Source organism: Astatotilapia calliptera, chromosome 9 (assembly GCF_900246225.1).
Source record: "Astatotilapia calliptera chromosome 9, fAstCal1.2, whole genome shotgun sequence".
NCBI classification, from domain to species: Eukaryota; Metazoa; Chordata; class Actinopteri; order Cichliformes; family Cichlidae; genus Astatotilapia; species Astatotilapia calliptera.
Genome location: NC_039310.1, coordinates 5,392,419 through 5,415,483, shown reverse-complemented (window position 1 = coordinate 5,415,483; position 23,065 = coordinate 5,392,419). Strand labels below are relative to the sequence as shown.

General features: G+C 41.7%; 1 protein-coding gene across 2 annotated transcripts in view; it reads left to right on the top strand.

Annotated features, from left to right (window-relative positions):
- Nucleotides 1-2,922: 2,922 nt before the first annotated feature.
- Nucleotides 2,923-23,065, top strand: part of lama1 (laminin, alpha 1) — a 33,861-nt gene continuing 13,718 nt past the window's right edge. For both annotated transcript variants that reach the window (XM_026179686.1, XM_026179685.1), the window contains exons 1-38: nucleotides 2,923-3,111; nucleotides 5,119-5,289; nucleotides 5,496-5,608; nucleotides 6,503-6,554; nucleotides 6,662-6,852; nucleotides 7,003-7,182; nucleotides 7,267-7,356; nucleotides 7,511-7,628; nucleotides 7,706-7,884; nucleotides 8,044-8,137; nucleotides 8,243-8,400; nucleotides 8,485-8,625; nucleotides 8,717-8,875; nucleotides 8,960-9,061; nucleotides 9,232-9,446; nucleotides 9,657-9,768; nucleotides 10,240-10,350; nucleotides 10,485-10,612; nucleotides 10,696-10,782; nucleotides 10,859-11,070; nucleotides 12,799-12,905; nucleotides 12,996-13,176; nucleotides 13,258-13,394; nucleotides 13,496-13,729; nucleotides 14,061-14,204; nucleotides 14,302-14,487; nucleotides 14,743-14,928; nucleotides 15,048-15,175; nucleotides 16,303-16,420; nucleotides 19,560-19,700; nucleotides 19,826-19,944; nucleotides 20,636-20,725; nucleotides 20,847-21,040; nucleotides 21,136-21,278; nucleotides 21,355-21,453; nucleotides 21,738-21,849; nucleotides 21,985-22,141; nucleotides 22,220-22,430. In XM_026179686.1, coding sequence (XP_026035471.1) covers nucleotides 3,057-3,111; nucleotides 5,119-5,289; nucleotides 5,496-5,608; nucleotides 6,503-6,554; nucleotides 6,662-6,852; nucleotides 7,003-7,182; nucleotides 7,267-7,356; nucleotides 7,511-7,628; nucleotides 7,706-7,884; nucleotides 8,044-8,137; nucleotides 8,243-8,400; nucleotides 8,485-8,625; nucleotides 8,717-8,875; nucleotides 8,960-9,061; nucleotides 9,232-9,446; nucleotides 9,657-9,768; nucleotides 10,240-10,350; nucleotides 10,485-10,612; nucleotides 10,696-10,782; nucleotides 10,859-11,070; nucleotides 12,799-12,905; nucleotides 12,996-13,176; nucleotides 13,258-13,394; nucleotides 13,496-13,729; nucleotides 14,061-14,204; nucleotides 14,302-14,487; nucleotides 14,743-14,928; nucleotides 15,048-15,175; nucleotides 16,303-16,420; nucleotides 19,560-19,700; nucleotides 19,826-19,944; nucleotides 20,636-20,725; nucleotides 20,847-21,040; nucleotides 21,136-21,278; nucleotides 21,355-21,453; nucleotides 21,738-21,849; nucleotides 21,985-22,141; nucleotides 22,220-22,430 — 5,355 coding nt within the window. In that variant the 5' untranslated portion in view covers nucleotides 2,923-3,056. The remainder of the gene's footprint in view (nucleotides 3,112-5,118; nucleotides 5,290-5,495; nucleotides 5,609-6,502; nucleotides 6,555-6,661; nucleotides 6,853-7,002; nucleotides 7,183-7,266; nucleotides 7,357-7,510; nucleotides 7,629-7,705; nucleotides 7,885-8,043; nucleotides 8,138-8,242; nucleotides 8,401-8,484; nucleotides 8,626-8,716; nucleotides 8,876-8,959; nucleotides 9,062-9,231; nucleotides 9,447-9,656; nucleotides 9,769-10,239; nucleotides 10,351-10,484; nucleotides 10,613-10,695; nucleotides 10,783-10,858; nucleotides 11,071-12,798; nucleotides 12,906-12,995; nucleotides 13,177-13,257; nucleotides 13,395-13,495; nucleotides 13,730-14,060; nucleotides 14,205-14,301; nucleotides 14,488-14,742; nucleotides 14,929-15,047; nucleotides 15,176-16,302; nucleotides 16,421-19,559; nucleotides 19,701-19,825; nucleotides 19,945-20,635; nucleotides 20,726-20,846; nucleotides 21,041-21,135; nucleotides 21,279-21,354; nucleotides 21,454-21,737; nucleotides 21,850-21,984; nucleotides 22,142-22,219; nucleotides 22,431-23,065) is intronic.

Genomic DNA, 23,065 nt, shown 5'->3' with positions numbered 1-23,065 from the left:
CACTAAACATGAGGGGCACAGGAACACGACCCAAGAACTAGAATTCAAGGACTACTAGAAAACTTAGGGAGCTAAAAGTAACAGTGATGAACCATGATGAAATCAACACTTGGTCACCAACGCAGGGCCGTGACACAAATGGTCATTCTACATTTCTTTTATTTCTGAATAATCGTACTAACAGTGGTCATTTTCTCACCAAGCTTCTTGTTGAATGTCTGGTAGCTTTTACAGCTTTGTGCAGGTCCCCAGTCTTGTCGCTCATGACCAGAAGAGGTTGGAATGGAACAAATTGTTTCTATGGATAGATGCTTTCTACACATAACGAGTTGAGATCAGGAGTGTCTGCAACTGATTGATTGACTGACTGATTATAATGTAAGTGCCTGATGGGCACACAACCAATCTGTTGGAGCCAGAATTCTGGCTGGACTGCAGGGGATCGAATAGTTATACTTAATGACACACAAATTGATTTATAACTTTTATGTAATGTGTGTCGTCTCTCTCCATTAAAATGAAACTACCACAAAACTAGAGGCTTTTGTTTTGTTTTTGTAAGTGACCAAACTTAAAAATTCAGCATGGGATCAAATAATTAGCAAACTGTATGTTTAGCAAGATGAAGTAGTTTGTTGCTAGTTTTAGTAAAGGAACAATGGTACTATTACTAGGCCCTTTTTTTCTTAGGTCAGGAAGGAGCACAGAAGGGTAAAGTTGTTCATGCAACGAGCATACAAGATGCAGCACAAAAACCGTGAAACTGTCAGTTTGCTTTAAAGTGGTCAATTTTGTTTTGTTAGGCAGTGGAAGAACTGGATTAGTTTTTTCTTTTTTAGTTACAAGGTTAAAATATGTCAAGAAGGCAGGTTAACATTAATCCTATAATACATAGTTTTAACGGCATCCACTTCACTGTTATATAAAAACTAATGTAAATCAATGCATAGCTTTACTACTAGCTCTGTCTTTTTATTCACAAATTTTAATTGCCTTCTAGCACTTTCCAAAGTCTACACGAATCACGTTATAATCTGCCCCATGCTGAGCCACGACTGATGCAACACTCACTACCTAAGGGCAGTGTCATGACTCAGACGAGAGCAGACATCCAGACATCTGAGCTATCACAGACTCATCATTTTAGAGTTAATCATATGTTACACAGCTCTGTTAAAGCTCATTCAAAGATTGATAAACAGGAAAACACCTCAAAAATCATACTACTGTGAAAAACCTTTTTACATATATTTACATCATATACTAAAGATAAAGTGAAATGTTTCACTTTGAAATTGTTTTTAATGAATTAATTTACATTTTAATGATAATGGGTTATAGTTCGTGAAAATCAGAACTGCTGCATCTCAAGTTATTTCCCAAACTTCATAGACTTGGGGTTATGGTTGGGCCTCTTGTCGGCAGTCCCATTTCAGTGGTCCTAACACATTCATCAGCAGAGTCAAAGGCCAGCAAAATTTTATACAAATAAACCATTAAAAAAAACTAAGCTTGACAGGTTGTGAACTGTTGTGAAAGATAAATATCTACTATTATTATATATTACCTAAGTATTATCGGCAGGCACCAAAAAAGTAATAACCAGATGATGGTTGTGTGTGAAACAGAAATTGTAGAGGAAATATAAATAGTAAAAACACAAATGGTATAAATGGGAAATATATGTGTGTTTTGCTCACCTGTAACATTCTCAGAATTACAGAAGTGAAAAGCAATTAAACTGGTGAAACAAAAGCCTGAATGATATAGTTGTACCCCCTGATAGATGGTACAGTCTGCCTGTCTAGCAATGAAGACAATGCTTTAGAGCTTCTGCAGCGAAGGGGGGCAGTTAAAGGAACAGGCTGCTGTTTTAATGCAATTTAACCTTTTCCTCCTTTCAGTTTAAACTAGGAAACGTAAAACTCATTCTTCTCCTCTGCTCTTTACACTGTAATAATTCTTCTCATGTTTTACTTTTAATCCAGAGCTCTTGGACCTACAGATTCAGTGGCAGTCACTGATAGGTGTAAATGACCTGAGGGCTGAAGCAGCTTTTTGTCTTATCTTGGTAACTTCAGGGTTAACCCGGGGTTCACGTCTTATTAGGGTATAATTTATGCTGCAAACCTTATCTGCTTCAGAGCGGGTTAGACTAAAGATCAGCAGGTTTGAAATCACTGTCTACTGACCAATCAGTTCCCTAGAATATAGCGGCAGCATTCCTTGGACCTCTGTGTCCAGAGGGCCTAAAGTTTTCCAGTAGCATCATCGTTGCATTTCCCGGATGATCAGTGACAGATAGGAATTCTTAGAAACAACTTTATCATCAAACTTTTTATTTTATTGTTGTATCAACTTTAATATGCTCCAAACTATTAAACACCACCAAGGCTGCACCTGAGAAAAAAAATTGTCTTTTAATTTATTAAAACATTCTCATTTATAGTCTGTCAGATTCTCTGTGTCTTAATGGTAGGGCTATGACTTTGTTAAGTGTGTTAACTTATATAGTTGGCCAATGTGCTATTATTGTAGCTGCCCTTTTACAGTCTCATGACCTAAGTGCACATTGATACTAAACTGCATGATTTTCATCTCACATCAGTGATTTTTTTGAAGAAGCTTAGTTGCTTTGATTCTGTTTAATTTATGGAACGGAAATGAAATCCTGCAGGACCCAGTAAACAACAACATCTTGTAAACAACTGCCAAAATTAAATACAAAATAAATGAAGCAAAGAGTGTTTACAGTTTCTCCTTTATTGTTTACATTAATGCTTAAAAAAGTGTACCAAAAAAAGGCCCTTACCACCCTCCCCCAAAGATCAAATGGTACATCCCCCCCACCCCATACAAGCCCTTTTGGGCTGAATGAATGAGAAAGGGGTTAGGGGGAGGGGTAGTGTGAGTTGGAGTCACTGTGGTGTTCAGGCACTCTGCAGCAAGCATTCCTATGAGCCACATTGATTCTACCAGTTAATTCTAGTTCTGCTGCATGGAGCAAACACTCGCGAAATAACAGCGACACTCAGATTTGACTCAAGGGTGTGAGGATGAAAGTGCTGCTGCTTTTGCTGTTGATGGGGCAAGCCACCGCTCAGCACAGAGGTGAGACACCTTTTTAAAAAGTTTGCTGAGTTCTAACAGCTGCTTTGAATTCTTATTCTCAAGTAACTTCACAGATTCAAAAAATCTCAGAGAGGAACACTGAAAAAGTTTTTATTTTCAGGGTTACACATCTGTTTAAGCACTGTTGAACCCATCGCAGCTCTGCAGCCTGATCAGTGGGATTAGAGCTGGCTCTAATGTCGATGATTTAAGCAGAATGTACTTTTATTCTTGTTTCCCAAAGTAGTTTGACTGTAGTATTCTGCTATAGTTTAAAGTATGTTTCCCTTTCAGCTGTGTGTGTGTTACTGTTATAACAAATCACATGTGCATCTTTGAGTCCTTGAGTCTTCATCGCTGTGGGTATTTTGAATAGTGTAATGTAGTGAACATGCTACTGTTATCTTTGTTTTGTCTTCGGTCAGGGTCAGTTTGTTCTGATTTAAGGAACATTTATGCACCCTGACCTCTTTCTGTAAAAGTTTCAGTCAGCAGACTCGAGACAAATAACTTTGGGATTAAGCTCCACTTTTCCATCAGAGGTCAAATATCTGGAAATCTGATCTGGATTAAAGCTTGAGCACCTGTGATGTTATCTTTATCATCATATTCATCACCCCGAATCTGTTCAGGCATGCACTTTTACTTCTCTTCTCACTGGCTCATGAATGAATCAGTGGAACAGTGTGTGTGTGTGTGTGTGTGTGTGTGTGTGTGTGTCTGACAAAAGACAAGGAGAGGGAGAGAGATCAAGAATTAGTGTTTACAGTCACACTCTTCTCTCCTTCATCGCTCCCCAGAGATCACCACCCCCAAACACACACAACGCAACACATATAGACAAATCTCTACAACCTAAATACCTCTTTGTGTGTGTGTGTGTGTGTGTGTGTGTGTGTGTGTGTGTGTGTGTGTGTGTGTGTGTGTGTGTGTGTGTGTGTGTGTGTGTGTGTGTGTGTGTGTTGGGGGAAGGGTGACAGGTCATCCTGAACCTAAAATGGCTGACTTAACACATCCCAACACACAAACAGTCAGATGTAATGTTTTGTATGTAAAATATATAAACTAAGTACAGAGCAACATTTCACTGCAAGGTACCAGCAGCACCAGCATTATAGCATAATAATAGTGACAAAGCATCACACACAGTGGACTCGTATAGATCGCATATTTTATTAACCCCTCCACTGTTGTTCGATTCTCTCTCGCCTTAAATAATTTGCTCCAATCAGACTTTGGTTCCACGTATTTGAACCCTGAGGATATAACATCTGTATTCCTCGCTACCTATGTGAACATTCTCAATTAAAAAAATGCTTATATATATATATGTATATATATATGTATATATATATATATATATATATATATATATATATGTGTGTGTATATACTAAAAGATATTGAAGAATGAGTCACTCAGAAAAGAAACAGATCAACCTTTGACCTCTGACCCAGATTGATTTTCAAAAAACAAACACATGTTGGTTCATGTGTTTGTTTTGTTCAATACTAAAAACCTATGCACACTGTTTCAGAGTCCCATGGTTCTTAAATTCAGATTTTTAACCAACACAGTGAGAATCTCAGTGGGAAACTGCAGCTGAGTCAATAGACTGTGTGTGTCTGTGTGATTGGTGAGGTGGTAGGCTGTGGGGGTAGATGGGTTTCAGTAGTGTCTGAGAGACTTTACTTGTTTATGGCTCTAATATATTTAGGCTTTGAGGCCTGGAGATGTAATCACTGAGTATCCATTGAGACTGCTCACCTAAAGATGCAAATATTCTGCTCTTATGTGAGGAGGTTTCAAAATAAAGGTTATAGAGTAAACATTCAGAATTGTCTTTTTATTACAAAAACAAGTCAGATCTCACAAGAGTAACACCGAGGTTTTAGACAGTGACTCATCTGAGAGCATACCTGTAAAAAGACCTGAACTAATCTATTCATTCACTCATCAGATCACTAATGTCTCCCCTTATATCATTCTAATGTAACTGTACTACAGGTCTGTTTCCTGCCATATTGAATCTGGCCAGTAATGCAGTAATCAGCAGTAATGCAACATGTGGAGACCCAGAACCTGAAGTCTACTGCAAGCTGGTGGAGCACGTTCCAGGACGGAGGATAAAGAACCCACACTGTCTCAAATGTGATGCCAACTCCGTTCTGTCCAGAGGTACGAGACAAGACTCCAGATTCTTCTTTACATCAAAGATCCAGTTTGCTTTAATCCAGAACCAGAATCACACAGATCACTTCAAATTATCCAAATGAATTCACATTTTACCTTCAAATTAAACATTTTGCAGCATCAGTAAAGTACCATTTGCACTTAGCTATGAAATTCCAGTGCACTACTACAGTAGTCATCTCTGTGTGCAGAACGTCATCCAATCACAAATGCTATTGATGGAACCAATCGGTGGTGGCAAAGTCCAAGTATCAAGAATGGACAACAGTTTCACTGGATTACCATCACACTGGATTTGAAACAGGTAACACAAACACAAGTAAGACCCACACAGACTAAAACATAAAGAATGATCACAGATAAAAATGCAACCATTAGAGGAAAAATTTCAAGTACAGCAACTCTAATATCCACTGATATTTACTTAGACTCCTTCTGTCCAATCAATCTTTCCGAGTTAACTTCAATAATGTATTCTTCTAAACAATCAGTGTGCCGTTGAGACCCCATTAATTAATACCTCAGTTTTAAATATGATTAATATTATTATTAACGAGCTCCATACAAAGGGGTTTAAGGTGTCAGTAATTAAAGCATTACTTAAAAAGCTATCGCTTAATTCACCAACTATAGACCAATTTATGACCTTTCTTTACTCAAACAGTTGACTCGTCATCATCAGTGTAAGCCATGCACACTTGACATGTTCCTTCAGGATTTTCTGGTAGAAAGCAAAATGTGTTCTTCCATCAATTAGGGCGAGTCGTACAGGTGTTGGAGGGAGGGAGCTTTGGATAGCTTTATATGGCTTTAACAGCTGCATTTTGTATTTACTTTATGGCATCATCTTCTCTTTCCCTTTACTCCTAACTGGTTGTGGCTGGTGGCTGCCCCTCCCTGAGCCTGGTTCTTCCTGTGAACAGGGAGTTTTTCCTTCCTACTGTCACCAAGTGCATGCTTATAGGGGTTTTTCTTTCTTTCTAATATTCACCTTGTAAAATAAAGCACCTAAAGGCAACTGTTGATGTCAAATGGTGCTTTATGAATAAAATGTGAAAAATGAAAGTTTTGTTTTTCTTTTCATGACCAGAGGGGACAATAAAAGCACAGAGGAACACATTAACCAGATGAACAGTGCCAGTATCCTCTGTTCTTTACTCAAAGTCTTTGAGTAACTTTGAACTTTTGTGCTGTCCAGGTTTTTCAGATCGCGTACATCATTATCAAGGCTGCTAATTCTCCTCGAGCAGGTGAGACTGGCCCATGTACTGCCTGTTTATCTGCCTTTGACACAATCACAGAGTAAATATTTAAGACATCGTTCCATGTTTGCTATTCTGATCTGTCTGTTTCTCAGGTAATTGGATCCTTGAGCGGTCTCTGGATGGAGTTTCCTTTGAGCCCTGGCAATTTTATGCCATCAGTGACTCTGAGTGTTTATATCGCTACAACATCACACCACGACTGGGACCACCAACCTATAAGAGTGATACAGAGGTCATCTGTACATCTTATTATTCCAGATTAAACCCACTAGAGCATGGAGAGGTGAGGCTTGCACTTGCTATGCTCATGTTATCTGTCTCAAATCAAATCACTTTTTTATTGTCACATCACATGTGCAGGTCTCCCTTTCTGTTTAGCGTCTGTCCATCTTTGACCTTTCTTCTTTTCCTTGTGCCTCTTTCTGTCTCTCAGATCCATACCTCCCTAATTAATGGCCGACCTGGAGCCGATGATTTAACCTCAGATCTGCTGAATTTTACGTCGGCGCGTTACATCAGACTGAGACTTCAGCGAATCCGAACACTGAATGCCGACCTGATGACCCTGAGTGCTCGCGATCCTCGAGATATTGACCCTATTGTCACTCGGAGGGTGAGATAAGCTGCAAAAAGTTGATCTTTGACCAATAAACTGACTTGTACTTTCTGATACCTTTTGTGTTACCGTGTTTCTCAGTATTATTATTCCATCAAAGACATCTCTGTGGGTGGGATGTGTATCTGCTATGGACATGCTCAGAGCTGCCCACTTGACCCTGTTAGCAAGGTAACGGCAAACGCCCGAGCATCTGTATATTGGAACATATGTAAAGTGTTTCACCAGGTGAAATATATGTGTGTGTGTGTGTGTGTGTGTGTGTGTGTGTGTGTGTGTGTGTGTGTGTGTGTGTGTGTGTGTGTGTGTGTGTGTGTGTGTACAGAAGCTTCATTGTGTATGTGAGCACAATACTTGTGGAGAAAGCTGTAACGAATGCTGCCCAGGTTACCATCAGCAGCCATGGCAACCAGGGACCATCTCCGATGGAAACACGTGTGAAAGTAAGAAACACCCTTAAACACACTGAGTACCATTTCTTTGTGTGCTATTTGTTAACCTGTCTCTGTTTGTCTCTCAGAATGTAACTGTCACAATAAAGCAGACGACTGTTACTACAATCAAACCATCTCTGAACTCTCTTTGAGTTTAAACACTCACGGTGTTCGTCAGGGAGGTGGAGTTTGTTTTAACTGTCAGCAAAACACAGCTGGCATCAACTGTGAGACCTGCAAAGATGGATACTTCAGACCTGCTGAGGTACTGACACAATATTACAAACTGGCTAAGGTTATTGACATAATGCAGCAATTTATACCACAGAGTTGCTAAAGTATTGACACAAGTAAAACTATATCTGGAGATCCTGACTCAGAATGTCTCTCTGCATGATCTGTATGTGTGTGTGTGTGTGTGTAGGTTTCTCCATATTCTGACTTTCCATGTGTTGAATGTAAATGTGATCTGAGAGGCTCAAAGTCTTCAGTCTGCGCCAGAGACAACACACAGCCAGGTTAGTATATTTTTATTATTAGTAGTAGCGGTAGTATTGTTGTTCTGCAGCAGTTTTTTGCAGTATAACTATATTTCTTGGATGTGTGTGTGTACGTACGTTTAGGTTTGCTTGCAGGTCAGTGCATGTGTAAGGAGGGGTTTGCAGGTCAACAGTGTGACCGTTGTGCGTTTGGATACAGAGATTTTCCTCAGTGTTTTCGCTGTGAGTGTAGCCTGTCAGGCAGCATCAACACTGACCCATGCAGCCCCTGCATCTGCAAGGTAAACACCACCTGCTCTTCAATATCTGACCTGCTTTCTGGTGTTTCACCTGGTCCCTAACCTTACCTGTTCTCTCATCCTCAGGAGAATGTGATGGGAGCTCACTGTGATCTGTGCAAGCCAGGTTTTTTTAATCTCCAGGAGAGCAATCCTCTCGGATGTACCAGCTGCTTCTGCTTTGGTGTGTCTGATGTCTGCGAGAGCTCTGGCTTGTCCATAGGGCAGGTAAAAAAAATACCTGTGTTCAGGTAACAGCACCATATTGCATGCCTACATCATGAAGAACCTCTAATTATGTTGGGGTTGTTTTTTTCAGGTGGTTACTGCAGAAGCTTTGCTCTTCCCCTCTGAAACAATCACCACCACCCCTGTACTTCACAGCAATGAGATACCCATTCATAGCAACATTTCCTCTGGTGCCACCCACCAACAAATGCTGTGGTGGGCGGCACCCCAAAGTTTCCTTGGTAACAAGGTAAGCTACCATTTCCATATTTGCTCATTATGCCAAACACATGCCAGTCTCTCCATCTACTTTCTGACTTCTCTCTGTCTGTAGCTGTTGTCTTATGGAGGTTTCCTGAACTACTTTGTGGTTTATGATGCTCCACTTGACTTTGAAAACCCCACCCTGTCCGCCCACTGTGACATCATTATCAAGGTGAGAACAAACATGTGATTAGATCACTATTTTGATTTCTCTAGATTGGTATGTTGTGTTGTTATCAGACACCATCTACATTTTCACAGTGCATGTTTTATATTGAAAATGTAGCAGTGGTCTCTTGAAGGGCTTCAACATCCAGACTGAAGAAACTCTCTCATTCTCAGGGTAATGGTTTGGCTCTTCGTCTTTCACGTCTTCTCCCACTATCCCTCTCTACACTGGCTGAGCAATTGGTTAACGTGCCAATGGTCTGGCAGCAATTTGCGTATGACCAAACAGGCAGGCATGTTACCCGAGATGACCTGCTATTGGTTCTTGCCGATGTGACGTCACTGGTTGTCAGAGTTTACCTGAATACCTCCGCCACCGGAACGATACGGTGAGGAAAAGTAAATGATAACATATGGTCAAATCACTTATCTAAGGCTGAGTTGGAGATTAAAAAGACTCAGATAGCAAGGCTGAGATTCACTTAACCTGAAGCTTGAGTCATACCGAGTCATCTCCCCAGCACAATTCTGCAGGAGGAGCCCAACATCAGTATGAACACTGCTGAAGATGGAATATTGACTGTCTCTGTCTATCACAGCCTCAGCTCCGTCTCTCTGGACATCGGTGACGCTAGCTCGCATTCTGAGGTTCAAGCACTTGCTGTGGAGAGATGTGAATGCCCGTGGGGTTACAGTGGCACTTCCTGTGAGGTAATTTATTTAAGACTGAAACTATTTTTCATAATTTTGGATGCTATTGAAATGCAGACTTTCAACATTCAAGGGACAGAATTAAAAAAAATAAAAATAGTATCTTACCACAGAGGAGTTTGCACTATTTTAGACTCAGCCCCTTAAATGAAATTCTCAATTCAAGGACAGGTGAGGGCTATGTTTTTATTGTTTGCTAATCAGTTAAGCCCAGAATAAGTTTGAAGTGCAGCAGCTGGATAGTGTAGTGGTAAGACTACAGTTCCCACCGGCATCCAATAAGGGTCGTGGCTAGACCCCCCATGCTAAAACCAAGCCCTGGAATGGCGCGGCTACGTCTGCAGCCTATGCGCAGCTGGGACACAAGCATTTCATTACATGTTGTACTGTGTATGTGACAAAGTGAAATTGGAGTGCATCCTTAGTAATATCAGTTCAATACCTAATTGTTTGTGCATTTTTGTGTTTTAGTCGTGCCTACCAGGTTTCTACAGAGTGGGTGGAATCTTGTTTGGAGGAAACTGTATGCAGTGTGAATGCAATGATCATGCCGCTGAGTGTGACATCAATGGAGTTTGTGTGGTGAGTCACGTCACAATCAGAACAATCAGAAACAGTTTTCTCACCTGCTGTTCTGACACATGGTTCATTCCCTGTCCACTGTGTGGTCATCTCTCTCTGACCTTTTACTGATTCGTCCGTCTAACTTTTCTCAGGGCTGTACCCACAACACCACGGGCCCTCATTGTGATCAGTGTCTTCTGGGTTTCTATGGTGATGCCACAGAGGGAACAACAGATGACTGCCAGTTGTGTCCATGCCCTCTAACGAAACCATCCAACAGGTTTGTCTTTGTCATTGGACCTCATTCAAACCAATTAAAGTTTATTAGTACAGGCAGTATGTAAGAACACCTCTGTGCCCTAGGTTCAGTCCCACTTGTGTGTTGGATGCATCTGGACAGGTACTGTGTGACCAGTGTCAGGATGGGTACACTGGAACCAACTGTGAGAAGTAAGTATGATTGAGAAGCCGATCAACCCAATGATAAACTGATAACCCAGCATAACACATGGGTTTGTGTCTTCAGGTGTGCTAGTGGTTTCTATGGGAACCCACAGGTAGTGGGTGGGACCTGCGTTCTCTGTGAGTGTAACGGTAATGTGGACATCAGTGAGGCAGGACACTGCGATACTGTCAGCGGGGAATGCTTGCGTTGCCTCGGAAACACAGCAGGGAGACACTGCGAGTTGTGTCGGCCTGGGTACTATGGAGATGCTGTGCACACCAAAGACTGTCGGGGTGCGTTACACATATCTGCTTTGACATCAGTAATCATACACACTTAATGACTAAATGGGCCATTTTACCATTTTAGATACATGATTGATTTCAATTTGTTAATGTGAGTTTTTCTCACACTGAAAGGTTAGTGATCGACTTCCACTGTGACCATTCACATGGTCTGTGTGAATAGTACCCACGCAGCTATGTCTTAAACACATAGAAGTCTGGATGAGATCGAGTTTTCCACTTCTAAATTCATGAAAAAATTAATCACGCTGTCTAATGGTATACTTATTAGAGACAGCATTACCGTGGCCTCCAGTAACACTTGGGAAATTTTGGAATCATTATTGACCAGGATATGGATGTGTGTAAATAAATATAATGTTCTCTTATGCTTTCGTTCATCTTCAGTTGATCCACCACATCACATTGAGTGTTAACAGAAACTAGAAAAGAGATCATGTTTCTCCCAAATCACCTTCTAGTTACCTGCTTCTTGTTAAATCCAGAATTGAATTTAAAATCATTTTCTCACATATGCAGTCCTGATAATCAGGCCACGTTGTTTCTTAAAGACTTCATAGTACCACATTTTCCAATATCCCTGCAATAAAAGCAGCATTTTATTTTTCTTCTCAGCCCTCAACCAGTCATGGTAGATCACTCCCCGTCCCTGAGCCTGGCTCTGCCTGAGGTTTCATTCTGCTGAAAGAAGGCTCTTAAGCCTTGATTATACTCTGTCATGGACATGGACACAGTCTGTTGAGTCATTCCTGTTATACAGGCCAACGCACAGTTGTGCATTGTAATTTAAAGTCTCCATGGATTAGTCCACAGTCAAGAAAAACTGGCTGTCACACAGACCTCTGCATGGACGCTCGCACTCACCATACAGTAATGAAATTTATGTCCCTCAGACCCTAGCAGACTAGCAGGCAAGGAAAAAGCAAGACCTTTCAACCATCACAGCAAAACACTAAATATGTTAACCACAACATACATGAATAGTTTAAATAAGCATCATGGGTCATAGTGAAAAATAGGCTCTCAGTCTGGAAAGTGAAGTCAGTGTGGAAAAAACTAACACCCAGGCGCACTCAGAATTGCTTACACAGAGAAACACTCACTGCCTTTGTTTGAAATGTTGATCTTTTACAAATCCAGATTAGAGTCGACCTATGGACTCTTTGTTCTGCTATCACATGACTGTCTGTGACTATGTGTGAGTGTGTATCAGTACTTGTGATTGCATATACTACTATCTAGTGGTGACATAATCAAACTGCACTCTGTTGATAATTTATAGCAGTACATTTTTCCTTATTTTCCAGACTTTGAAAAGAGTTGAGATTCACAGTCATTCTCGTCTGCACAACTGTTTTAAATCAAACTTGAATTTCCAGATACAAAAATGTAGCAAAATTCAGTTTTATTTAATTAGCATTTCTCAAGGAATTGCAGCACCGTTACCTTTGTGGTAGAGAGGAAGAACTCCCCTATAAGGAGAACCATACACAGGGCTGCTGCAAATAGTTGAGAGTGAGGGGAAAGAAGATGGAAGAGAAAGCACAGAGAGGAGAAAAGAATCAAAAGCACAAAAGCTCTTAGAAGCTGTACTGTTTGTCAGTAAACAGCAAACAACTTTAAGAAACTGTTGTAGAGGTGGTGTCACTTGACCTGGGCTGTTAACGGGTAGGAAGTTTCACGTAATTTTTGACAGCAAGTGGGGCTTTCTTTCAGAATGTGGCTGTGATGTCAACGGGGCCCTTTCCAGTCAATGTAATGTCACAACAGGCCAGTGTATCTGCAGAGAGAATGTGACGGGACGCACCTGTGACCACTGCAAGGTGAGAGACACACATGCATGTGTGGCATACACTGTTTTTGTTTTGTGTTTGTTATTTTCATTTATACTTTGTGTAAAACTTGTTTTTCAGTCAGGATTCTATGGGCTGCAAAGTGGCCATGGCTGTATGCCATGTGGCTGCAACAAATCAGGATCTCTGTTTGAATCATGTGATAAGGAGGGGCAGTGCCAGTGTGTAGAGGGTGTGACTGGACACAAATGTGACCGCTGCAGTAGGGGTTACTATGGTTTCCATGACAAAGGCTGCATAGGTAATAAACTGTAAGCTACAAGTCTTCATGCTGATTTGTTGACATTTCTGTCTCTAATTGATTGTTACTTTCTCCTCCCAGCATGCTCCTGTGATCACACTGGTGGGAACTGTAACCCTGAGAATGGAGAGTGCATCTGCCCCGCCCACACAGAGGGAGAGACCTGCAATAAGTGTGTAAAAAATTACTGGGGCCATAACCCCACCACAGGCTGCAAGGTAACACACACACACACACACACACACACACACACACACACACACACACACACACACACACACCCCTTGTGAGACAGGTTAACTGTGTAGTGTCTGTTTAGCCTTGCAGCTGCAGTGAAGCAGGAAGCTCTTCCCCTCATTGTGACCTGACCAATGGACAATGTCTGTGCAAAGAGGGGTTCTTTGGCAAGTCATGTGATCAGTGTGCACCTGGTTACTATGGGTACCCAGCATGCTCAGCCTGTGGCTGTGACATGGCAGGCACAGAGGAGACCTTTTGCAACGCTACCTTGGGGGTGTGTTCCTGCCAAAACACTGGAAATTGTGTGTGCAAGGTAATGTGTGAGTTGTTTGTTTGTATATAAGTTCTGGTTTAGAGATCTCATCAAATCAGTGATGGTCCTGCTTAAGATAATAAAAAGACCCTCATGAAATTCCATATTCCAAAATCATATACATGCAAAACAGTCTCAAAAACTGAACATGTGGGCAGATTTTCCTTCATCAGTAGCATCAAGTGCTGCACTGCTTCCTGCACTGCTTGAAATGTTTGATTGCTCTGGGAAAGTTAAACTTTGCTGTTAATCTCAAATTCTTTTTATGTTGCTCACATGTTTCTGTAGGGTATAATATGAGTTTGTCCTCTATGTGTGTGTATTTTTTCAGCCTGGGGTCTCAGGCCGGCGATGTGAAGAGTGTGTTTCTGGTTGGTTCGGACTGTCAGCTGAAAATCTAGATGGTTGTTTGCAGTGTTTCTGTTCAGGACTGAGCCAAGACTGCGAGGAACAGGGAGGACTGACCAGAGTACCAGTGAGTACATCTTTTGCATAATCATTGTAGTTTACGCATCATGACATACACAGTTAAGGCTCCAAAGAGTTCTCCCTCATGCTGTCCCTTCTCACAGGTGTACCTGGCTTACTCCTCCACTCTTCCATTCCTGTCATTGGTCAGTCAGTCAAACCTGCAGGGTACTGTATCTGGAGTGTACCGTCAGGGCAGTGAAATGCTGCTCGACACCCGTCAGCTCAACACCAGCGGGCTGACAGGCCCGCTCTACTGGAGGCTCCCCGCTCAGTTTGAAGGAAACCAGGTACTATTATCCAAATTGATGCCTGATACTGTCTCGTTGCTTCCACTGTACCTTCAGCCCAATCGGCTAACAGACAGCTGCTGTTGCCCACACTGTTTAAATATGTGCTTTGGTTGTTTAAATAGTCACAGAATGATTTAGTCTTGCAACCTTTAAATGTGTTGGTTTAGACTTTACAATTTTCACTTCATTATAGTAGTAGCGTAAACTGCTGTGTGTGCTTAGTGGTGTACCTATGTTGTTTTCACTTTCCAGCTACTATCATATGGCGGACTGCTTTCTTACACTGTCACCTTTCACGCTGAGGATGGCTCAGGACTTTCTAATCAGGAGCCTCAGGTGCTAATGAGGGGCGGGACTCTGAGGAAGCTTGCCATATACACTGACATGGTTGCTCCAAGCAATGGTGTCACGACTCAGCATGACATCAGGCTGACAGAGGTACAGCTGTACAGCAACATGTTAAAATAAAGACAGATGTTTAGAAAGAAAACCTGCTCACTGTGTGTGTGTGTGTGTGTGTGTGTGTGTGTGTGTGTGTGTGTGTGTTTGTTTTACAGCACAAGTGGAAGTATTTTAACTCCGTATCACAGAGGTCGGTGAGTCACGCTGACTTCATGTCCGTCCTCAGTAATATTGAGTACATCATCATCAAAGCGTCTTATGGTACCAGACTGCAGCAGAGCAGGTATTTGTAAACACTGTACTACACATTGTATTAAAATAACTGACTATGGTTAAAAATAAACTGTGGGCGAAATAAAATGTAGTCATGTATAAGCACATGGAGAGTAAAAGGTGGGAATGTTTATAATTCGGGCTGATCAAGCCCCAAGCTCCTAACCTTAAAAGTAGATACTGTGTCTTTCCCAGTGGTGGGATAACATTTTGATCTGTAGCTAAATCAAGGAGCAGGTGGAGGTATGCGCTTAGAAAAAGGAATTAAAGTGAGTAGAAACGAGACAGAATACTTACATGTGAATGATAGGGATGCAGAGGTAAAGGTGACGATGCAAGGATTAGAGATAGTGAAGGTGGTTATGTTTAAATACCTGGAGTCACTGACAAAGCAACATACAAAGAGGCGCTGAAGAGGTGAAGAAAAGAGTGCAAGTGTTAGAGGTGATCTGTGACAGAGGGACAGCAGCAAGTGGGAAAGGGTAGTGAGACCTGCTATGATATATGATTTGGAGACGGTGGTGCTGACAAAATGACAGCCAAAGCTGGAGGTGGAGGTGGCAGAGTTAAAGATTTTCATTATAAGTGGTCAGAGAGGACAGGACTATATCTGACAGACAGCTCAGGATGAGAGAAAGTAAGAAAGGCAAGGCTGAGATGGCTTGGACATATGACATATTCATCAAAGGATGTTGAAGCTGCCAGGCAGAAGAAAACGAGGAAGATCTCAGAGGATGGATGTGGAGAAGGAGACCAAGAATAGGGTTGGTGTGACAGGAACGATGCAGGTGAGATGGAGGCAGATGATCCGCTGTAGTGACTGAGTAATCTCCCGGTCGATAGCCATACATCGGAATCAATTCAATCGTTCAAATCGCTAAATGTAGTCTTAATTATATTTGTATTATTTGTTCCTTGTTTCGCCCGCATTGCAGTTTTATTGTGAAGCACTTTGATGTACGCTTATCTTTTAAATGTGCTATAGAAATAAACTTTGACCTCTTTTAGAAGCAGCAGAAAGACCAAGAAGAATCCAAACTGGGGGCTTCTTCCACAGGAAATTTATTTTTTACATGTCTGTGACCACAAGTCATGGTAGCTGTGAGATCACCAGTTTTCTTGTGCTGTTTTTTTAAGGATCTCTAACATTACCATGGAAATGGCAGTGGAGGTGGAGAAGTCAGAAGTCGGAAATGTAGCCAGACTGATTGAGTCGTGTGTCTGCCCACCTGGGTACACTGGACTGTCATGTCAGGTAATCACCATGTGGTGGTACAACTGTATACCTGGTGGGGCACTATCTAAAGCACCCTTTCTTCCTTTCTGTGGTTGTGGCTACCGAGGCTAACTAGGTCTGCACCTGGACTTAATCAAGTGAATTAAGCTAGCTAATCAAGTTTAACTAAAAACTGAAACCCTTTTCTATCCAGTTTGTGGAAAGAGTAACTTACCCCCAGTGTCATGGCTGTGTGCAGGCAGGCAGGGAGAAAGGACCCAAAATGCAGGACTCTGAGGCAGATGTAAACTCAAAACACTCAGCTTTATTGTGGGCAGAAAAGGGAACATAAACTTAACTAAACTGGGAATACAGAACTAAACTAGGCAGGCTAGCAGATGGAACACGCGGTGAGGGTGAGTAGACATTAACAACACGACACTGACGCAAAGACACACTGGGCTCAAATACACTGAGAGAGTCATCAAGGAATTAGAGACAGAAGGGGAACACAGCTGGGAGAAATAAGACCTAACGAGACAGGGAGAGCAAAGCTGGAACACTGACATCAGACAGGAACAAGAACCTTCAAAGTAAAACAGGAAACAAAACACACTTTACTAAGACACGGACTAGACAGAGACAGACTTGACACTGACCAAAACCTACTAAATAATAATCATAATCAAAACAGTATCACTGATCAATCAGAACATAAATCATAATCTAGAAAAACACCAAAGCATGAGAAACAGAAAGCTGGGTCAACATGACCCAGAACCGTGACACCCAGTTCCAAAAAAGTTTGGTTGTTGTGTGAAATATAAATAAAAACAGAATCAATTTTATTAACAGTAGAAACATATCTAATGTCTAAAACAAAACACTTTATTTCATGAAAAATCTTAGCTTATTTTGAACGGCAATATGCCCCAAAAACAGTTGGATTGAGGTAAAATGAGGTTGGAAAAGTAAATAACACTGAAACGAAACAGCTGGAGGTTTGCAACTATTAGGTTTAGTGGCAGCAACTCAGCACCATGACTGGGTATAAAAAGATTGTCTTAGAGAGGCATTTTCCTACAAGTTCAAATGGGCAGAGGTTGAGCAAAAAATTACATCTACTAATTGTTAGACTTGTAGTCAAGACCGCCTAAACCAAGACCCAGACAATACCAAGACCAAGACAGACCGAGTCAAGACCAAGACAAAGTCGAGACGAGACCAAGACAAAGACAAAAAAGTCTTTAAACTGCAGCCAGATGCTGCTTCGCTTACGGGTGTCAGGCATATTTATGTGTTTTTGCGACGCACTCGCACAGCCCTCCTCACCGCTGTCTACTGTCTCACTCACTCACTGAGAGGACAGACGCACGCTCCACTTGACTCTCACCCTCTCTGTTTTTCACATAATGATATTATCCTATATCCTCGCATGTGATTGGACACAATATGGAGAATTGGAGCATAGCTGAGCCACTGTGTGAGAGCTGAGCAGCAAAAGGAAATTAAGTGAGGAGCCGGCTCTCGCTCAATGGGAGTCGACTCTTCTGATTCACTACAAAGCACTCTCTAAGCACGGCTCTTAGAGCTGATGCTTTTGCGCATGACACATTATCAAACGTTACATTGTGTGTCATGGATACTGTTGACTTCAAATCTCCCGACCACTATGTCGATCTGAGACAGCAAGACCAAGACAAGACAGAGGGATTCGAGACCAAGACAAGACCAAGACCACGTAAAAGTGGTCTCGATACATCCAGCTCTACTAATTGTTGAGTAATTTCAAAATAATGACCGTCAGCCTTGAAAATCTCGTCAGTATATAATATCATCAAAGGACTCCAAGAATCATGCATGTGCGAGGATAAGACTGAAAATTCATTGGGCCCTGCATGTTTTCTATGACATGCATTACAAATAAGCATGTCATAGAAAACACTGTATATGCTCGCTCCGCAATCCTGAAATTCATGTTTGAGCTGTGTCATACAAAGAAAAGGCCATACATACTCATTATAAAAGAATATCTGCCATCATCTCTGGGCCAAATTCAAAATGCAGTGAGACAAAGTGGAAACTGTTCTAATAGTGCCTATGGAATTGGTAGCTTACACAGGACAGGCAACATCACTGCTAAAAGGTGTAGTAAGGTTTTACAGCAACATATACGTCATATACAGATTACATTGTTTACATGAAAAGCCTTGATTATATTTAAGCAAGCCAATGCGAAACTGCACACTGCCTGTATTATAACAGCAATGCTTCACAGTAGACAAGTCTGGGTGCTGAACAGGCCTGCCTGCAGTCCAGACTTTTCAACAACTGAAAACAAAAATCTGGCAACGAAGGCCCAAGACTGTTGAAGTAGTATCTTCTATGAGACAAGAATGGGACAGCAGCCCTCCCAAAAGTCCAGAACTGGCATTCTCCCAGATGTTCATGGCTGAACATGGTAAACATAGGAATATTTAAAGTTTTTTGAAATATTTTCCCAGTTTAATCATTTGATATGCTTTCTATGTTCTGTGTTTGGGTGTATGCGATTTGCAAATCATTGCACATTAAAAAATATATATTTTACACAGTATACATGTTTTTCTGGAACTGTTTGTATTTTTATATTTGAATTTGTATTTGTATTGTTAATGGTTTTGGACGGTTCTATTAACAGCAGGAAGGTTCTGGGGTCAAACATATTTGGGAGCTTCCTGTGTGGATTTCTGCTGGTCCGGGTTTCTCCAGAAGTTCCAGTGTCCTTGCATAGGCTGTAGACATTTCTGTTAATTAAAATTAGATCATGTCATAAGTATGGATGTGAGGTAGCTAAAGCAGAAGTTAAAAATAAAATAGATATAAAATAAAGACTGTTTGTACTGTAAAGATCTTTCCAGTCCAAGGAAGGACTCACATAGAATGGGACAGGCAAGTGAGTAGAAGTAGAAGAGGTTGGAGATGGACATGAACAGACAGAATGTGCTGGCGGCAGAGAGAAATCCCTGCATGCAGTTCTGCAAGGGAGACGAAATGCCCACAGCTGAATTTGGCAGGCAGGAAACGTGCACCTCTCTCCTACACTAAGCAGAGTGAGGCCCAGTTCACTTAACTACGTCTACCATCATCAAAGACATTTCCTGACACATCTCTGCCTCTCTCATGTATCCTTCTGCAGGATTGTGACGTAGGATATTTCCGTCAACCTCAGTCTGAGTTGTCACCGCAGAGCAAGAAGTCGATGTTTGTTCGCCCCTGTGTTCGGTGTCGCTGCAACAACCACAGCGAAAAGTGCGACGCTGAGACGGGACAGTGTCAGGTAACGTGCTAACACTGATTCATACGAGCATTTTAGAGGAGATTGCAAACTAAAGACAGAACCATAGTCAGCGCAGAATATCAAGAGACTGCAGAATTTAGTAGAGTCTGTATTTTTTCACACAGGACTGTAAGCATCACACCAGCGGACAGAGCTGTGAGAAATGTGCCTCAGGTTATTATGGAAGTGTCAAAGGATCCATCGGCGACTGCTCACCATGTGCATGCCCCCTGCTGAACAACAGGTGCACACCTTCATCGAGCATCTTGCGCCTCATTTCTTAATGATTCTTAAATTGTGTAAAATTGTTTTAAAATGTCACAGTTTTAAAATTTATGCTGGAATTAGATATGTTAGCATGGCTATTATATAAAATAAACTTAATTAGGCCTATGATGCTTATTATATAACAGGCTATTAAGATACATGAGCTAAGTTAAGCATGTGTCTTTTAGACCCAGCTCCTAAACAGCAAAAAGTGGAAACCTTATATCAAAGTAGTCTAAGGAGCTTGCAAAGAAAAGCGTCTGGACTTCTTTAAGTTGCTTGAAGACATTTCACCTCTCATCCGAGAAGCTTCTTCAGTTCTAAGGTCAAATGGTGGAGAGTCCCAGATTTAAACCTAGTGGGAGTTTCTCCACCATTTGAGCTTAGAACTGAAGAAGCTTCTCGGATGAGAGGTGAAATGTCTTCAAGCAACTTAAAGAAGTCCAGACGCCTTTCTTTGCAAGCTCCTTTGACTACAATGACCTGGATGACTGAGAACCTTCACAGACTTATATCAAAGTAACTTTAAAAAACTTGTTTCAACTGACAAACAGTCCAAAATACAAACATACTTGCTATATTTAATGTTAATTAATGCCTGGATATAATACAGAATTTTGGTATTGATCAACTTTGGCATGTTGTTATTTTTGTATGTGTGTGTGCAGCTTTAGTCCCACCTGCATTTTGGAAGGAGCAGCAGGTGATTTCCGCTGCACCGCCTGCCAGCCTGGCTATGAAGGGAGATACTGTGAGAGGTGAGATCATTACGTCACATCTGTCTTTAGACCCTTTGTTATATACTGAAGTCGTCATCTAATTAATGCAACTTTTATTGTGAAAATTTGCTTGCTGTGTTTTCACACTGCCATCCTCCAGGTGTTCAGTTGGTTACTATGGTAACCCATCAGTACCAGGCGGTGTGTGTTCACAGTGTAGCTGCAGTGCATGGGGCTCCCTCCACTTGCTGTGTGACGTGCTGACTGGAGAGTGTGAATGTAAGGATGGGGTCAAAGGTCAGTCATGTAACGAGTGTGAAAAGAGGAGCATCTTCCAGGAAGGCGAGTGCGTGTGTGAGTAAATACATTAGACACACACACACACCACACACACACAGACACACACTAACATGAGACACGTGACTAACATGTTCTTTTTTTATTTCCAGCATGTGATGACAAATGTACTGGTATCTTGTTGGATGACCTGGATGAGTTGCACAATCACTTCCTGTTTTTCAACCTGAGTACCATTGCAATGTCATCATACCGGCAGTTGTGGCTGCTGGAGAATCAGACCAGAGAAATGCAGGTACAAAAATGTGATTAAGTTGTTGCTCATGTCGAGATGTACGACATACTGAAATGATGACAACATGTCTCCCCAGGTGGTGTCTTCACAGAACAACTCTGTTATAGTGTCCACATCTAGAGTGGAAGAAGGTCTAAATTATTTGACCTCTGAGCTCGGCTCTCTACTGCAGCAGGTAGGCACACCCGCCTGTCTGCTAAAGGTTCATTACACCACCTTCTGTGTGTCACTCAGAGTGTTTTCACCCCTTTAGTTTTTACTGTAATACATTGCACATTGCAAACAATGTGAGAATGGTACTGGGTCCTGGAACAGTGGATAACATTTGCAGTAATTCTAGAGTTAGCTGCTAGCTAGCTCTGAACACTTTTGTACTCTCCACATCCTGATAACTGACTGGTCTTTTAAAACTTCTTTCCCATCCCATCGGAAAATTTTTCCCAATTCCTGATTGGCTAGGTCAACAGTCTGTCTAACGATGTCCAGATAGTGGACGTGTCCACAAACAACAGCTTTTCCCGAGGCGCGCTCCTATTGGAGGGCATCACCAGACTTCAAAACAACATTCAAGGTAAATAACAACAGAATATCAGAATGATGAATAATGAATGCTTGATGACACATTAATTAATGAAACAACGAAGACACCATTACCAACAGCAAACAAGTTGTTTTTAATCAAACGTGAAAACTGTAATTGATTCAGTGCTTCAGAGGGAAGCAGCACACCTGAATCAGACTGCAGAGGAAGGACTGGGTTCAGCCAATCAGACGCATCTGCTGGAGGACGTAGAGTCCATATTAAACAGCATTAAAGATGTAAACCTAACAGCTGCAGAGCTTGTAGCCAATCAGGAGCTCAGGTCTGTTTGAGCAACACAGCAATATAGTTGATACACAAACACACAAGGACAGCGTTAACATGCTCTCTCTCTCTCCAGCCTTTCGGAGTCTCTCTTTCAATCGGTGCAGATCGACTTCCTGTCCAGCAGGGTGGCCACTAGCGACAAGCTTGGCCGTCTCTCTACTTCACTTACTGCTGACATTAAAACACTGCAACATGCAAACACAACGCTGAATGATGCAGTGCAGCACAACATAGAAACAAACGTTCTGCTGGACACTGCACACACATTGCTGCAGCTATATCAGGTAAGTCCACATATACAGACCACAGGCTGAAGCGAAATTACTGGATTGCTCTAAAAAAATATTCCTGAAGTCAAACTGGAAGTGCAGAGTATAGTTGCACATGGTTGAGGATCATAGTCTAGTCCAGGGGTGGGCAATTCCAGGCCTCGAGGGCCGGTGTCCTGGGGGTTTTAGATCTCACCTTGGGTCAACACACCTGAATCACATGATTAGTTTGTTACCAGGCCTCTGGAGAACTTCAGGACATGTTGAGGAGCTAATTTAGCCATTTAAATCAGCTGTGTTGGTTCAAGGACACATCTAAAACCTGCAGGGACACCGGCCCACGAGGCCTGGAGTTGCCCACCCCTGGTCTAGTCTCTCCCCGGCACAGTTTGGATCACCTGAAGGCCTTTCAGGAAACCTTTAGAATAGCCTGATAATATAACCTCGACATAAAATAAAAGAAGTAAATGCATTAACTAGTTTTTGAGCATCACTAATCTCCTGTTGGCTAGGGCCAATCTGCGTGGAGTTTGTTGTGTTTGTTATGTTCAAAATAGCCTTGTAGTCAAAAGCATTGAGAGGTCAGTAAGACTAGAGCAGAGCTCACGGTTTTTTTTGCTGTTTCTCTGCTTTATAAAACACGCGTGACA